This window comes from Crinia signifera, chromosome 2 (assembly GCF_055691185.1).
Source record: "Crinia signifera chromosome 2, ASM5569118v1, whole genome shotgun sequence".
Taxonomy (NCBI): Eukaryota; Metazoa; Chordata; class Amphibia; order Anura; family Myobatrachidae; genus Crinia; species Crinia signifera.
Genome location: NC_139218.1, coordinates 201,851,342 through 201,869,609, shown reverse-complemented (window position 1 = coordinate 201,869,609; position 18,268 = coordinate 201,851,342). Strand labels below are relative to the sequence as shown.

General features: G+C 42.4%; 1 protein-coding gene across 1 annotated transcript in view; it reads right to left on the bottom strand.

Moving 5' to 3' along the window:
- GNL2 (G protein nucleolar 2) overlaps positions 1-18,268 on the bottom strand; it is a 48,843-nt gene that overhangs the window by 10,959 nt on the left and 19,616 nt on the right. Inside the window, exons 5-13 of the mRNA XM_083173564.1 lie at positions 14,695-14,879; positions 13,656-13,722; positions 13,241-13,399; positions 10,905-11,018; positions 9,447-9,575; positions 8,298-8,402; positions 7,900-8,058; positions 6,263-6,370; positions 3,599-4,032 (exon numbers count right to left, since the gene is read on the bottom strand). Of these exons, the coding sequence (XP_083029690.1) occupies positions 3,599-4,032; positions 6,263-6,370; positions 7,900-8,058; positions 8,298-8,402; positions 9,447-9,575; positions 10,905-11,018; positions 13,241-13,399; positions 13,656-13,722; positions 14,695-14,879 (1,460 nt within the window). The remainder of the gene's footprint in view (positions 1-3,598; positions 4,033-6,262; positions 6,371-7,899; positions 8,059-8,297; positions 8,403-9,446; positions 9,576-10,904; positions 11,019-13,240; positions 13,400-13,655; positions 13,723-14,694; positions 14,880-18,268) is intronic.

Below are 18,268 nucleotides of genomic sequence, written 5' to 3'. Positions count from 1 at the left end.
TTAATTGGCTCCTAACAAAAATGAACCCTAGAACATCTGTGTGCGCAAATGGTAGGGAATAGAGGCCCTTATTCTGGTTCTCTCGCAAAGGCACATTCCTTCTCAAAAGGACAAAGCCATGTGCACTGCAGGTGGGGCCGATGCAACTTGTGCAGAGAGAGTTAGAATAAGGGCAGTAGAGGCCATAGATTGCAAGTTCCACTGGGTCAGGGACGGACTTCAAATATTCTCTGTAAAGTGCTGCGGAATAGGTGTGCGCTACGTAAATAAATAAGTTTATAAATATATGTAAAAGTCAAAACGTATAAATGCGCACCGTGGGACAATATTTTTTATGTGCTATGACTGTGTGTAACATTTAAGAACACTATGGGGGGTATTCAATGAGGGGTGCTATTCCAAAAGGGGAAATCGCACCTGCCGCCTATTCAATGCTGCTATTTCCGACAGCATTGAAAGCGGAGTTCGACAAACCAGATCAGACTTTAAAACAAGTTGGTTCTGTTTTGTTGTAAACGGCTGGAACATTTTGCCACTCGACAGACGGAACATTGAATTCCACCAGCTGATTTGAAGGCAAGCGGACCGAAAAAGGCCTGGGATTGCAACTGTCTCGATGTTCTGACAGGCAGAATCCAACATTGAATACCCCCCAAAAGGTGTGAATGGAGCCTCTGACTATCAAACTGCTATACATGCATCTATTAAGGCACTGAAAACCCATCAAAAGTGGATCGTTTTAATTTGAACCCTATATAAAAAAGTATTACTTTCATATTACAGAAGTATGTATATAAGCTATAGTTAATTCTGCATTATAGGTATATGCCCAAGGGCCCTACTATATATGCCCTGAATGTATGATGTGACTGCTCATTGCTTAATACAATATAAAAATGGTACAAATGAATAATCAGCCATTCAAAGCACTGACTATACAGTCAACATTGATTTCAATGCCAGTGACATGTGCTTGTGAATATAAAGAAAATCGGCATGTGCCAAGCTTCAAATAAAGAAAAAAATTAATAAAACAATATAAAAAAAGATAAGGAAATTAGATGAGCCAGAAACTGCTGGAATATTACTATGCTACCACTAGATCTACATTTGCAGGGGAAAAACAGAACACAAGGAACCTAAAAAAGGAAACACATTACTTAACAGGTCAACCATGACCTTATTCATTCCTCTACAGCAAGATGCCATCGTAGGCCTGCAATGCCCCTCTAAGCGTAAATGAGGTAATATCCCGTGTCTTACCCAGATTGGAACTGTGGGCGACCAGCAATCAGGTAAATGCCATCCTGCCACACAGGGAGAAATCCATTCCTTGGTGAGTGATTGCGAATGGATTTCCCTCTGTTCGCAGCTGCCCATTAAGTCTAGCCTTTGCTGGCTTCATTAACATGGGGACCCTGCACACTGCCTACAGTGCACATACACGGTCATTTGATAATCGCTCAGGCTTTGAATTTGCAGCCCAGCCATCAGTCTGAGTCAGGCCCTGTTTTCCAAATACTGGTTTAGATCTGGAATTTTGGTGTAAAAGGGGTATAACAAATTGGCAGCCTCATTCAACAGAACTGAATTAAACAAATGTTTGGCAATGGGCAAGTCAGACCTAATTGCACATCCACATATGTGCAGTGGCTAGCTGTGAGGTAGATGCCGTCCTGCTATAGTGAAATCACACACGCTATGTGTAAGCCTAGTCAAGACTTTGTAGCTGAGCGAATGTCCAAAACCCTTCTACAGAGGCTCACCATTGAATGATATCTAAACTGGGCACCACTCATCGCTGTCTCAGAGTAGCCAGGACTTAGTCGATGGCTGCAATGAATACAGGCGTATCCGGCCTGGAGCTGATGTCACACAACTAAAACGTTTGGGAACGCCTGCGGTTTCCCGTGCACTCCCAGCTATTTTTTTGTATACCTAGCGTTTTACTTAGCACTCCCATGAAATGGTCTGTTAACAGCCCCAGACGCCTGCTTCCTGTGAATCACCTTGCAAACAGCTTGAGAATAGAAAACGTAGCAGGACTTCATCAATGTAAGGGGTCGCACATGCGCATTGCGGCCCATGAGCAGTTTGTTGATAATCTGTCGCTGTGCAAGTTCACAGCTGTGCGATCAGGTCTGAGTTGACGCCCTATGTACATTACAGTACTGCAGAATTTATCATCCTTGTAGCTTAATGCATTACAGTAGAAACCAATAGCACATTAACCTAAAAATTAGCAATCCAATGGCGTAAAGAAGAAGCAGAAAGATTTCAGCACTGGAGAACTGAAGCAATTCCATAGACCCATACAGCTAAAAAAGCAGATGTACTGAATTACCTAAGAACAAAGCAGCACTGGCTTAAGCAGGGACATGTCCCTCACTCAGCAGTCCTTCTCCTAGCAGATAAGACTCCGGCTCATGGGAACTAGTACTAGTTCCCATGCGCCGGAGGGACCCCCGATGCTGACTGTCCATTCGCCGCAGGAACTTCGTGGCTGCAGGGGGAGGTACAGCAGCAGCGGCGCACATCATCCCCTCCAGCTCTGACCTCAGGCTGACAGGTACACCCCCCCCTCTCCTCAGCAGCCGCAGGGACCCACATCCTCCCGCAGCACCTGGGGACAGCTTCCCCAGCAGCTGCACGCTGTGGACCCGCAGCGGGACCATTTACAAGGGTCCTATCTGGGTTCTACCCAGGTCAGGACACGGATATACCCCATGTACACCGTCGATGATCCGGGTCTGACCCGCCGCTGACCCGGATTTTTTTGGCGGTGTAAAAGGAGTATTACTGAAGCATCTAAAAAGTTCAAAAGTGTTGCCCTATAGCTACAATTTTCCAGAATGCACTAGCAAAGTGACAGCTAGAATCCAATTGGCTGCTATGGGCAACACCAATACTTTATAGAAGCTTTCATAAATCTACTCTGACACTTCCCGATCTCATGCACCAACTCCTAGCGGCCGATTCAGATCTGTCCAAACAGGTACCAATTCACCCGCTGTCCGATACTGTAGTTTGGAGACTGCGCGTGCGCATTTTCCACAATGCCCATGTTCAGGGCCAGGCTGCAAGCACCTTGCTGTGTTTGCATGTATACATAACATTAATTATACATGATGGAGCAGTTTCTATTAAAATGTTCAAGATTTCTAGCATCTTTCAATAACGGTTGGTTGCCTGAACAAGTGCTAGTTACATTGCACAAACACAACGGAAGAACCTTTAACAATCCTGCCATTCTTCTACACAAATATTAAAGCAAAAAAAAAAAAACCTCACATGTTCATGACATACACAGTAATAAATACAAAAACACAGAATTTTTTAAAATAAGAATAATAATATTAGTAATAAATATATGCCAGGGGTGGACAAACTTTCCTTTAGTTCATGTTTCCCAGGCCACCTGTGGATCTGTAAAAGAGGTCATTTTGAAAATGTGACAGTTCATGATGACTACACCTGTGCACCAGCTAGGAGATCTGGAAAACGTGAACTGTTGGTAGATCTCGAGGACCGGTTTGTCCAGCCCTGGTCTTATCTACAATATGTGGCATGCAATCTTATTCAGAGTAATTTTCGTTACCTCAAGGCAGAGAAGCGTTTGGCTTTGGCTTTATCCAGAAACTTCTTGCACTTAGCAATTCGGTCATCCAATTCTTTCAGTTTTTTTTTAGAACCTTGTTTTTCTGCACTTTGCAGCTCTTCCTTGGTGTTTGTCTCATTTTCTCCATCTAACGTTTCTGCATGCTGATCCTCTTCCCCTGACAATTCTTCCTCCTCCAATGAATCAAGTTCAGAAATGTCCGACATTCTGTCTACATCGATCGGCACCAAGTCCTCATTTAAAAACTCTGGTGCCACATTGATCTTGCCAAAATTTTGGCGAACATGTGATAGAATTTCTTTGATCTCTTTCTTTTCAGAATTGTTGGTTTCTTGAACATCTGAGGTTGTGTTTTCAATGTCTGCTTCCTCCATGGAGTCTGCAGTACTTGTTGGTAAAGAGGTTTGCGGTGTCTGTAGAGAATCAGGGGAAAACAAAACAATTGGAGATCTGAATCACATCTAAAGGTGGCCATATACACGCAGATTTATCTGCAGATCTGTCTGGTTGGAACAAAAACATGGTGATGGATGAGCGCAAATGACAGTTGACCATTTGCTTGGAAAGGCTGGAACACTGACAAACTGTCACTCATCCATAACCATGTTTTTGTTCCAACCAGCCAGATCTCAAGATAAATCTTACTAGTGTATGGGCACCTTAACACCTTACTTCCTGCACACTATATCATTTCTGCCAGATGGAGCTATTTTGCTATCCATGGTTGAGCTGTATATATACACAGATGTATCCACGTACATCTAGCCTACTTCACGTCCAACAGCCATGGTGCGACTCATAATGCCGAGTAGCTTTCTTGCATTTTTTCCCATCAAATAGAGTCTTATGGGTACTGTTTACCTAGCACGGCGCCCATCGCATTGATCGCATGCCATTATAGTGGCCTGCGATGCGATGGGTGCGATTGTAGCGATTTTACATAGGGAACAATGTTAAATTCCCTTCCAATCAACCAGATCAACCCAATGGACACAATTTTACATAGGGAACAATGTTAAATAGCCCCCAGACCACAAATTGAATAGAATAAGCACCCTGAAGTGTGAAATGCCCCCCCCCCCATTGTTAACGTCACCCCACGGTCAACGTCATCCCGAAGCGTGGTGAGCGCAGCGAGCAGGCGAGGGGCAGCGGTACACGTCCTCCGACCTTTTCATACCCCCACTATCCACGTCGGCGTGGAGTTAAGAATAGAAAGTGTGGCGAGCGCAGCGAGCCACCGAGCCCGAAGCGTGGCGAGTGCAGCGAGCTCCGCGGATACCTTCACAGGTATCCGCGTCCCCTCGCGGGCTTCACAGGTATCCGCGTCCGCTCGCCACACTTTCTATTCTCAACTCCACGCCGACGTGGATAGTGGGGGTATGAAAAGGTCGGAGGACGCGTACCGCCGCCCCACGCGGGCTCGCTGCGCTCGCCACGCTTCGGGATGACGTTAACAATGGGGGGGGGGGGGGGGGGGGGCATTTCACACTTCAGGGTGGTTATTCAATTAAATTTGTGGTCTGGGGGCTATTAACATTGTTCCCTATGTAAAATCGTGGCCATTGGGTTGATTGGAAGGGAACTTAACATTGTTCCCTATGAAAATCGTGGCCATTGGGTTGATCTGGTTGATTGGAAGGGAATTTAACATTGTTCCCTATGTAAAATCGGGTCCATTGGGTTGATCTGGTTGATTGGAAGGTAATATAACATTACAAACACATAAGATGCATGCGATGCCTGCGATTTGCGGCAAGATACCCGCGTCATAGATCGTGGGCGCCATTCTAGGTAAACCGTACCGTCTTATGTGCCGATTCTGCGGATAACATTATATGTGGCATGCCTATATTCAGTGTGTGACTGCGGTTGTATCTGTATACGAAATGCTGACATACACTGTTTCCAGAAAATCACTAACGTTCCATTTCATCTGCAGATACAGCAACAGCAACACACTGAATACAGACGTAGCGCATATAATTTTAATCACCAGTGTTTGTCTGTCTTCGTTGCTCCATTATGCAAATAAGATGCAAATGAATGGAAAAAGTCACAGAAAAAATTCCTAGCACTGCAAAGTCATACGTAGCTCACGCATTATGTATAATATTATGTAATATGAGTGCACATTAATCCCAACCAAACCCACCAAGGGGTGACCCGAAAGTACCAGCTCCTGCTCAGTGGCAGGAGCCATGTCCTCCACTCTAACAGTACCTGCAGCACCTGGCTTCTGTCAATGGGTAGGTACCAGCACTGCAGCCGAGTCATAGTCTAGCGGCAGTACTCACCACTGAAACCTCCAAAGCGCTGAAAACAGTGGTTTGGGGTGCGAAGACCCAACCCTTCCAGAAGCCCTGCCCCCTTTCATGAAGCCCCGTCCCTTTGGCACTCGCATAGAGGACTTCTTTGCACCTGGGGTCACATGGGTAAGTGACACCCCTGACTTAAATTTCACATAATTCATTCTGGTGAACCAGAATAAAACATATGAACTGTACAAAAGTACTCAGAGAAAAATTGGTTCTCAATATTTGCTGCACAGCATCCCAAAGCTGTATCTCCACATGTAAAAGTGACACACTACATGCCAAAGTGAAAGGACAAGGATAGCATAATATATACAGTACAATATACCTCAGGTGGGGGCTCTGCATTTGGTGGTTTCACAAAGAATGGTATTCTCCCCCTCTGCCAGTCATTGAGGACCATTTTTGACACAGTCGGGCAATCTGGCTCTCCACCCTACAACAAACGTTTATGAGAAACAATTCAGCAATATTTTTATCATTATTTCGAAGAGTGAAAGTGGAAAGGTTAGTCTCCTAATATGAATACTGGTCGTTATCCCAAGGATAGTTCAAATTAAAATAAAACTGCAATAACCATTCAGTGGCTTATGACCATTTAATAACCAATCATGCACCAATTTATTTTAGAATGGATTAAAAAAATAAAATGACTCTGAACATCAAGAGAATGGATTGCAGGTCAGAGAAACTGGTTGTTGCCCCACATGCAAGATTAGGGCATTTACATTTGTTCTTAACAAATTAAAGCTTTAGTATAAGGCAGCTATCTTATTAACATGCTTGTTAAAGCGACTTTACCACATTGCTATGAAGCAAGTGGAGTCCCCAGGGGGGACTGGACTTGGACCGGTGCTTTTTAATATCTTTATTGGTGATATTGCAAATGGAATTGAGGGTAAAATGTGCCTTTTTGCAGATGACACAAAAGGTATGCAACAGGGTACACACACCAGGAGGGGTAAAACAAATCATTGAGGATCTAGGTAGATTAGAAGAATGGCAACTACAGTTTAATTCCAAAAAATGCAAAATTATGCACCTGGGACTCAAAAATCCAAAAACTAAATATAGTATAAATGGCACTATAATGGAAACTACTGAGGAAGAGAGGGATCTAGGTGTCACTATTTCAGGGTACTTAAAGGCAGGTAGGCAATGTAACAAAGCAATGAAGAAGGCAAGTCAGATGCTTGGTTGCATAGGGAGAGGTATCAGCAGTAGAAAGAAAGAAGTAATAATGCCACTGTATAGGTCATTGGTACGACCTCATCTAGAGTATTGTGTTCAGTTCTGGAGGCCATATCTTCAGAAGGATATTAATACATTAGAGACTGTACAAAGAAGGGCAACTAAAATGGTGCATGGCCTACATCACAAAACGCACCAGGAAAGACTAAAATATCTTAATATGTATAGTTTAGAGCAGAGAAGGGAAAGGGGGGCATGATAGAAACATTCAAATATATCAAGGGCTTTAACAAGGTACAGGTGGGAGACATTCTTCACAGGAAGAGGAGCAACAGAACACGAGGACATGTACTGAAACTAGAGGGAGGAAGATTCAGGGGAAATGTGAGGAAGAATTACTTCACAGAAAGAGTAGTAGATAAGTGGAATAGCCTCCCAACAGAGGTGGTAGAGGCAAATACAGTAGAACAATTTAAACATGACTAGGATAGGCATATTGATATTCTTACAAAGAAATAAGGATCAAATATGGTTTGAGGTAACATGTTTAAAAAAAGGGCAGTGGTTCTTATCTGTCATCAAATTCTATGTTTCTATGTAAGCACTTCTCTGTGCCCACCCATATGACAATGCTAAACCGCTGTAGACCACAATTGCTAAAAAGCCAGTGTTCCCCGAAATTGAGACAGGATTACAGCTGACTTTTTAAGGATATTATACTGAGGAAATGCTTTTTTAGGAGTAGTCTTTTGTGGAATTAATCATTTTCCTAACCTTCAACAATTTCCCCATTTTAAAAGCAAGTTTTTCAAGGAAATCCTCAGCATTTTCCCAGGCATCGATCTTGTAGGTCTTGCTAATGTACTCTGGCTTTGCTCTTTCAAGGACAGCAGCAATGTGATCTTCTGGGGTTTTAATCTTTTCCACTTGCACCTTAAGTATGTGGGAAACAAAGTGCCACGGTAAGTCTTAAAATTCTTAAGAGCATCTTTGACACACAAAGACAGATATACATTGTCATTATATACATGAATAGCCTTACTTTTATTCATATATGGCAGCAATATATAGTTTTACAGATAAAAAAAAGCATCATTAGGCTTACAAAGTCTGCAACCTCTCTTTCACCACTATAACATATCAGCTGTCACCTATTTATATCCAATACTCACCACTCCTTTCAGCACAATGTCAGTTTCCGAGTCCCCAGACGGATAAACTACACCTGGACAATCTATGAGAAATATCCGGCGCATAAGTGTGATATACTGCCAAACCTACATTTAAAAAAATAAATAAAAAGTGAGTGATTACATGTACACTAAGAAACATATGCATATTGGTAATAACTAATGCATAGTAATAACAGTACTACATGACTATTACTTCTGCTGTTAGCAGTACAAACATAAGGTGTTTTTTTTTTACCCTTTTTACCATCACAGCCTAAGCTCTTGGTCACAGAGCAGCACATACCTGTACCTTCTACATTCTCACTCAACTGCTGATCACTGCTTAAGTGAAAACACAATTTGTTTGCTGGGAATTTAGGGGTAGGTGTATGAAGCATAAATAAGGGAGAAGTGAGCCAGAGGAGAAGTGGCACATGGCTACCAATCAGTACCGAAGTAACATCTATAATGTGCATAATATAAAATTATACAGAGCAGCTTATTGGTTGCTATGGGCCACTTCTCCTCACTTATCACCGCTTACTACATTTACCCCTTTATACTTTAACCTTCTCACCACACTGGGTAAAGATAGGGATTGCCACAGCTGCTCTACTCTAGCCTCAGACTGACTTATTATTATGAACTCTGCATTGCAAAGAAAGGATGTGTAATATCACTGATATCCATCACAAGTCACAGACAAATCCCAGGTACTCCCAAGCTTGTAATTCAGCAACTCCCAGCTTCCATGATGTAGACATCACTGGAAGTAGTTTCAGAGAACAAAACTGGTCATCTGAAATGCACAAAAGGGCTGGACATTTGCATTACTTGCATAATTGGATTTACACTTTAGCCTGTGTGGAAATGCCCTTTAAGAGATACCTATGCACAAGCAAATGCAGTTTTACGTTTCTGAAACCATGAGCTTAGATATGCACCCCATAGTACAGGTATCCAAGCTAGATGATGGCCTCAGCTCCCTGAGCAGAACAGTTTCCTGAACGCTCTATATTTAAGTTCCCTTACAAATAGAAGTACACAACAGAACATATACTACAAAAGGTTGTGCATAGCTTCTGTACAATATCACTGTACAAGCAGCCTATTATTTCCCCTCCCTGTTAGTAAATAACTGTAGCTTACCTTTGTTTCCCCAGCAATGGGGGCCACATTGCAGACCTTTTTTGACCGCAGCGTGTTAATCACAGAACTCTTGCCCACATTTGGATATCCGATAAAGCCAACACTGATTTGCTTTTTGTCCGTATGCAGCTGTTTTGTTAAAAGGGAAAAAAAAAAAATCCTCATTAATACAAAGATCTTCCTGTAATCAGCACACTTACACAAAACAGGCATAATTACATTTATTGGAGGCATCAAAATGTATGGTTGACAATGTGCTTAGTACTAGATCACACTAGTTGCCTAAACAGCATTAACAGGCTTATGTAACATGCAGCGGAATAGCCCAGTGACTTTGTTGCATTTAGCTATTTTCCCATCTATCCAGGCGCGTGTATGCTTATAAGCTGGGTACACAGTGAGGAATAAGCCATCTGGTTGGATCGGACTGGGGATATGCATGCTCCCGCTGTCGCATGGGACGGCATTATGTTTGAGGTTTTGCACATCAAACCTGACAAAATTGTGAATGAGAACATGCATGCTAATGAAGGATTGAAAAGCTATCGATCCATCCACAATTAACATTGCTTCAGTGTGTAAGTGCAATACAGGCTAACAGAAACTCGTTCTGACATCGCTCCAGTGTGTACCCAGCTTTTACACTCCATTCTGCAGATAGATCCAAATCACTTTGAATGTCTTTTAATGTAAGATTCAATTGTGGGATGGTCTTGATATACTGTAGTTTAGTTTAGAGATGGGTAGCTCACAGCAGAGTCGACTCAGAGTCTGATCTTCGAAATGAGCCAACTGAGGCGGGAGCTGGTGACAGTGAGCCGCGGCTCCTGGAGTGAGACAGATCTTCTTTTCCAATCACTGACTGTCAGTGATTGGAAGACCTGTCCTGCTCCAGAAACCGCTGCTCAGTCACACACACACGGATCAAGGAGTCCTCCCACCGGCTCTCCCTGCTCATAACTCTGCTCTCCCGGCTCAGCTCTTGTGGCTCATAGTTTGCTGGCCACTCAAAGCCTCAATGACGGCTCACAGCTTTTTTTTTTTTTAACATTAATCATAACAATAATAATATCAGTATTATATATAAAAAAAACCTGTTTAGTTTTGTTACCCATGGTGCGGCCACGGCATTCAGCAGAAGTGTGTTATATATACACACATATACTCTTCTGAACGCCGTGAAACACCATGGGTAACAAAACTTAATAGATTTTGTTTTTATTACTGATATTATTATTATTATGATTACCGTAAAAAAAAAAAAAAAGCTGAGAGCCGCTCAAAAGAACCGACTCTTTTCCGTGGGTGAAACCGTTGAGAGCCACTCACGGAAAAGAGCCCAGTTGCCCATCTCTAGTTTAGTTCATTCATGTTGATCTTTGCTTAACATGTAGCGGAACTTCACAATAGTTCTTTTCATACTGTCATTAACTGCAACAGGTGTGAGCCCAACGTTACCTTGCCAAACTGCCTGAGAAGTTGGATGAACGCTCCTTTACCAAATGGATTGGTGAGGCTCGAGTGAAAAGCCAATGTTGGATACTCTGCAGATAAGCAGGCAACCCAGCGTTTCTGAAAAACAACAGGTAATGGTCAGTTTCCTTATTAGTACGGCACCTTTACATAACCATTTTATAGACCTCTGGAGTCACTACCCCCAGAATGTACAAAGTACATTTATACTGATGATTCCTAGCTGTAATATGAAGTCTGAAAAACTAATTTCATGAAAAATCCTTTACGGTGCCACAAACTAGAAAGATCTGTGATCATAAGATGTGCGCATAAATTAGCCTTGAAATCTTCTGTCTGTTCTGGACAAAAGATTTCAGGCAAGCGCACATCTTTACGAAATATTTATCTTAAGATCCCATGTGCGTGTGCGTTCCTATGGATCTTTTGCCAAACCTTCTGATCTTTCGTGCAGCATGTAAGATCAGAAGATTTAACAAAAGATCCGTGAGAGCGCGCATCCGACTGATATCGGTAAAAATTGGATGATTTTTCGGCCAAACGTTTGGAAAATCGGCAAAAAAAATTGTTCTAGTGTGTGGGGCACCTTTAGTCCTTAAAATATACATTTTTTTTCCTTAAACATAGAGAAGACAGAGGGCCTAATTCAGACCTGATCACACTGCTGCTAAATCTTTGGAGCCCTGCAATCAGGTATAGGCCACCCAACCAGAGTGAAATCCCGCCCTGTGCAAGCCTGCGAAAATTAGCTGGATTGACAATTAGCTGCAAATCGATTCGCAAGCCTCCCACCATCGAATGATTTTTCCACTAAGTGCAGTCTGTGCCCAGCCCAGGACTTACTCGCCGGGTGTGACAGAAACAGGCTACTCGGGGCCAGAGCGAACGTCACGCGCCTTCCCCTAAAACGCCTGTGTTTTCCCCTGACACTGAAAGAAAGCCAACATTTGTGGGTGAGTTTTGGCAATCACCTTGTGACCAGCGGTCGATAAAGTTGCAGTATTTTATGGCAGGATTGCGTCGCACATGCAAACTACTGGCCATACGCAGTCTATCGATAATCACCCGGCCTGTGAATTCACAGCCGTGCAATCAGGTCTGAATTAGGCAAATTTTATAGATTACTGGGTTGTGTGGTATGGTCTCTACTCCCGGGGAACAGGTTTAGACTTAACAAATTATGAGACCAGCAAGCAACATAGTGCAGTTATCACTTAAGGCAGGGTTTTTCAACCACGGTGCCGTGGCACACTAGTGTGCCTTGAGCTGTTCTCAAGTGGGCCCCCAGATCTAGAGATGCCCAAACCAGTTTACAGCCATCACCAGTTCAACTGGTATTTACTGGTCTCTTATTTTCATGTAAAGGGCCAATGTACTTTATTTTTGTTACGGGAGCCTATAGGTTTGTTTTTTCCTGTGGGGTCCAATGTGTTTTGCCCTGTGGGGATCTCATTGTGCGCCTTGGCAATTTTAAAATCTTATTTAGTGTGCCACAAGGTAAAACTGTTGAAAATCACTGACTTAAGGTATTGCCAATAGGATCTTTTCAGATTTTTAATTTTATAGCTCCAGACATTCACCAGGAGAAATGCTGCAGAACACAAAACCCAGAGGGTAACAAAGTCTGCCCACAGAAGAGCAGACATGTTTGATAGAAGTATATTATAAAGGACAACACTCAACTGCTCTCCCAGGAAACATACAGGGTACAACCACTTTAGCTTGTATCAGGCTCAGGAACGGATTTTCCCTTAGAAGTGGGCCAGGATACAGCACACATAGCCTGCTGTCCTCCATGGGCCTGAGAAGCATGTGGTGAGCTCAACCAATCAGTGCTCAGCACAAGTCCCTCAGCCTCTAACCTCCTAATCTCATGGGACTTGGTCAACTCCCAGTAATGCACTGCACACACTTGAGCAGTCAGTGTGCCTTGGCACCCGATGCTCAGCACCATTAATTGTCACATTGGCAGATAGGTGAAGCTGCAACACCACACTCCCATGCACCAAACTAAAAAAAAAAGGGGGGGGGGGGCAGGGTACTGACCCCCTGTGACCCCCCCCCCCTTCACAGGGCGAATTCACCCACTCGGCTGGGAATGGATGTTTTGCATAAAAATCCAGTCACAGCCTATGGTGCGACACCCACATTTGATGGTCATCGATAGGTACACACAGACCTAAAACTCTCAGATGTCTTATGGTGTGTACAAGGTACTATCCAGCATAACATTTTGACATTATATATAATACACACAGGAAATTTGAGATGGCATACAGGAACCATATAATGTAACCCACAGACACACGGGAAGTTCTTACAGTTGCCCAAGTTGGAACAAGATCACACTTATTCAGGACGAAGAGTAAATGCTTCCAAGGTTTCTCCTTTTTCAGGTATGCCTCTATGTGAGGTGAGCGGGTTCCCATGGGATCTCTGGCATCCAGAACTTGTATGACAACATCGGAGGAATCAATCACCTGCGAGGGAATATACAAAAGGCAAATTTATGATTTTAAATGCTCTGTATTCTGACAAGATGAAAGAAACATGTAACGTTATTAAATGCAAAACCTCATTAATGGCTTCAAAGCAATCAGCCTATTATTACAGCCTTGTTACGCAGAAGGGCATTTCTCACTGCACAGAATGTCCTACCTTTAGATTACCAGACCTGAAACTTAATTGGGTGCAAGCACAAACCCTTGCACTGTGCAGAAAAGCATCCTTCCTTACCTTATAAAGTTCACCCCAGATTCGCTTTGATTGGCCTTTCTTAAAGATTTCTTCACGGGCTTCATCTCTAAAGATAAACAATAATATATGAATAAACAATACGAATATGGCATATGAAGGCTTGCTGCCCTGCTCAGAGCTGCGTGGACAACTAGCAGCAATATATGGATTTACAACTGCGGTATATCAGAGCAGTCAGCAGCAGCTGTGTGCCCTTCAAGTGGACAGCGGCTTTGCAGAATTTACATACAGAGGCCACAGACCAGAGGTAAATAAACTTTGCCAATTCCCATGGAGTTCAGGTAATTAAATGTAATGAATCGTGGTCTTATTGACTGTTTTTCTGCATCTAATTGCTCATACTTGTTAATACGATACGAAGCAGGGGATATTGGACCCAATTCAGGCCAGCTTGCTGGACTGCGATTGTTCGGAGCTCAGTGAGCAGATAAAAGAGATAAGTCCTTCAGCTGCGAATGCGTTGGCAGCCGTACACTGAGGGGAAAACCAATTGGAATCAATCAACATCTAATGGTTTCCCCCTTTGTTCACAGTGCCAAGTAAATCTAGACTTGCTCAGTGCTGTGAAGGCCATGGGGAGAAGGACTCCGCTGATGATGTCAGAGTCCCTCCCTCCCAATGGCCCTGAGGCACTACCAGAAACCGCTGCTTTCCCGCCCCCAAACGGCCACAGGGTGTCAATCGAAGTAAAGGCTTCAGCTCTAAAGCCGCCCAGTGTGTAGGGGCAGCGGTGAACGGCGATGCACACTCCCACATCATCACTGGCCCGGCCGCTGATCTGCTGGTAGTAATGTCAATGATCAGCAATCCATTGGGGAAATTGGCAATAAATTGCATGTTAAAAAATAAATAAAAATCAAATCTGTTAATCCAACACGTTATATTTCCCCAAACCCTGAACCTCTGCATCAGCAAACCATGGGAACTGCTGCAATGCTTGTACGAGCATCAATAGCTGGGGGTTTTTTGTGCACACCTTTTTATCAGCAGTATCTATAACCAATGAATAGTTCAATACCTTACTCCAGTATCTTCTGTAACAAGATCCCTATCTTTATCTTGGTCATAACTCTCTGCCAAGGCCTCAGCATTCTGGAGCAATTCATGCATATCGCCAGCGGAAAGATTTGGCCGTTTCCTTTGAGACTTTGGTCCAAAAGTGGTCTCAAATGTTTCTGTGTCTAGAATGTGAACTTTAGAATTCTGTCAAAAGAGATCACATAGTAATTACATATTATTGCATTTTATTTATAAAAAGGTGCCAAAAAGTGCATGGAGCCCATACAAATTTAATATACAAAAGTAGGTATGAAAGCATAAATACAAAACCATTGCAGACCATAGGCATACTGTAGGTCATTAACATCACACAACAGACTGGGTAGGACTGAAAACACTAATAAACGGCAGAAGGAACACACATTGGCAAGGTAAATCAAAAGTTGCCAGCTTGTTAATATATATATATGACATAATAGGTTTTAAAGACTTTATATAACATATTAGGCATCTACATACCAAGGAACCCCTATTGTGCCAGCATAATGCAGGTAAAGTGCACAGAAGACCACACATAATAGGGGTATCCATTGCTACTGATAAAACGTCAATTATCGGCTAATTTTCCCGATGGTTGATCAATATTTTTAATCAGGCTCTCTTAATAGATGGAATGATATCAAACTAATTTCACTGCAAAAATACACAGTTCCAATGAAACCTGGCCACTGCAACCATGTTTTTCACTGGAAAACAGGGCTGCTTTCAGGGATTTTGCTGTGCTTGCCTCACCAAAATCCCAGATTTCCTGCCCGTGTGCCACAGTTTATTGGGGATTTTGTGGAGGCAAAGCAAAATCCCTGAATGCCGTGGCACATGCCAGCTTAGCAAGGCTAATTAGCTAGAGCACAGTCGGCAACCGCGGGTAAAAGGATGCCGTCCACTGCCCTTAACAAGGTTACTCAGACATCCGTGAAAGTAACAAAAAACTTTTCAGAAGCAGCAAGTCTGCTTGCCGTTTACTTTGGAAAGTAACAGACATTTGTGCCTTAAGGGCTTGTCTTCATTTCATTGAATACATTTTCCAAGGACTATGATGAAACAAAAGCAGAAGTAGAGCCCAAGGGTAATTTCACACACTTTCTTTGCCAGCCCAGTAAAGATTCCATGCCAGGCCTTTCCCATCAATATAAAGGGTTCTCTAGTAAAAGCATCTCAAAATAAAAATGAAAAACCAAAAATGTTGATTATCCTTCTGAACAAAACAAAGTCTATTTCCATAGGTTTGTCATCTTTCAACGTAGCTGTTGAAATACATGTGCACAGATCCGAACTGCCAGGTTTTTGAAAAAGGGTTTAGCACTCTTTAAAACAGTTAATATTTCTTTGCAGTTTTATTTACGCTTGATAAGGTTTCACTTTTGTATGTAATAAAATACACATGCACGAGGCTAATAGGAGGGGAGCAAAGTGTTGATGGAAATAATGAAAGAACCACTTTAGATGTGCACGAAGAATAGAACTGTATGTTCCTAAAGAGGATTGATGGATGCTTGAATCAAGATGAAAGACCGCAGCTAGAGAGCCGAGGTTAGGTCATATTATTAGACAGTATAATCATCCTATTTTTGTCTGTGAAATTGGAAAAGGAACGTATGCTGTCTCGCTATAAAATAATGGTCACATGTAGAATGTGAGGTCACCAGCAACTAAAGTAACACTTGCCATTTCAAAAGATGTTTCCCATTAGAAATAAAATGTTTTCTCCCAGGAGATCAACCAGTCTCGCTTTATGGTGTTCTTAATTAATTTCCAAGAAGACAGATCATCTCTCCTAGGCAGGTATCCAATTAGCTGCGCTAATCTTTTTTGGCCAATAAAAACGGACTTATTGTCATTATAAGGCTATTCAATTTTAGCCTGTTTTTATCAACTTTAAAATGTGCCTTTTTCAGGCACACATGGGAGCCGGGATAAGTGTTCAACCAATGTATTATTGAAGCTCTGAGGGCTTACTATCAGGGATTATGATTCACATGCCTCCATGCTAGGTTAGGCTTTTCTAGAATTTTTTAGCAAAAGAACAAGATGGCAGGCATGAAATGGCCAGCATGGTATCTAGACTTAAACCACATTGAGCTGCTCTGGGATGACCTGGACAAAAGGGTGAAAGCACAGCAACCTTCATCTTAGTGAGAATTTCTGTAACAGTGTATAAGTCAAATTGCAGATACCACAAACCACACCATATTGTTTGGGGTGGGGGAGAGCGGGACAGGATCTGCATGGCTGCGCACAAGTTTCCTCGCAAGCTGCCAGGAACTGACCAGGATGAGTAAGCTTAGCTTACACAGCCTGGCCAAACTAAACGGATGGTGAAGACTGATTGTAGACAGAATGCCGCAATTGTGTTCGGCAGTTAAATTCTGCAAAGGTTAGCTACTTTCAGGAAAGGTTCTGAGAATTATGTGTTCAGATGTTGGGAACAAATCACATTTTAGCTGTCATTTCTCTTTTGTGCTCTAGAACAGGATAGACAGAATCTGATTGGCTGATTGGCAACACCACTTGTCTGCTTTAGACTCTCTAGTAAATCTACCCCTAAAGCGGACTATACATTAGAATGACCTGCATACGAAGCAGATCATATGCAGATTGTATGATCGGAATTGTACTTGAAATACTTCACGATGGGCACACAATCGATCGCACAATCCATCCTAATCATGCGTTTGACCTAGAATCGTTCTGATGTATGGCCAGATTTAAAGTCAATACTGTTCATATTATTCTGGGATTTTTGTTTGTTTGTTTATCTCCAATTGTTTATTTGTTTCATCCCTTCATTTTAGAGTAGAAGTTATTAAACAATATAATTAATAAAAACTGGAAAACAGGTGTGTTCTAAAACCTAATATAGGTCACACACCAGAACGATCATGATCATGAGATGATCATACGATGGTCGCATTATCTGTTGGAGCATATGATCTGATAACGATCTGTACCCAGCTGAAAGGATCATTTTCAAATCCTGACTGCAGCAGGTAGGATCTGCAAAACGACCAGCGGGGAGGAGCATCTGATTGGAATCGGTTCTAAAACCAATTTACATACAATTGGTTGAGATTGTATCGTAATTGGGGGAATTGAGGCCAAATCATTCTGGTGTGTACCCAGCATTAGATCTCATCAGAACATCCAGGACTCTACTGTATATATTTAGGAGCAACTTTGAGACAGTAACCTTTACCTTCTAAACTTTAGAATATTAGAATCTAAAGGTTCATCTACAGCTATCATGGACAGGCTAGCACTAACTGCATTTGTCAAAATTAGTGCACATGGGCTTTTTAACACAATATTCATTATTGTATTATAGAGTTTTAAAGGAGCCATTTGAATAAGTTAATTACAAATAAAGTCTAAGCATGAAATAAGGACCACATGTTTAAGCCAGACTCCCTATAAGGAACTTTGGGGACGATTCAGATCCATAGGTTCAGGTCCGAATTCGGCCCAGTCTTTGACGGTGGGTGTGTGATCGTGCGCAAACTTTTCACTGGCCGAGGAGTTTGCAAATTGAGTAATAA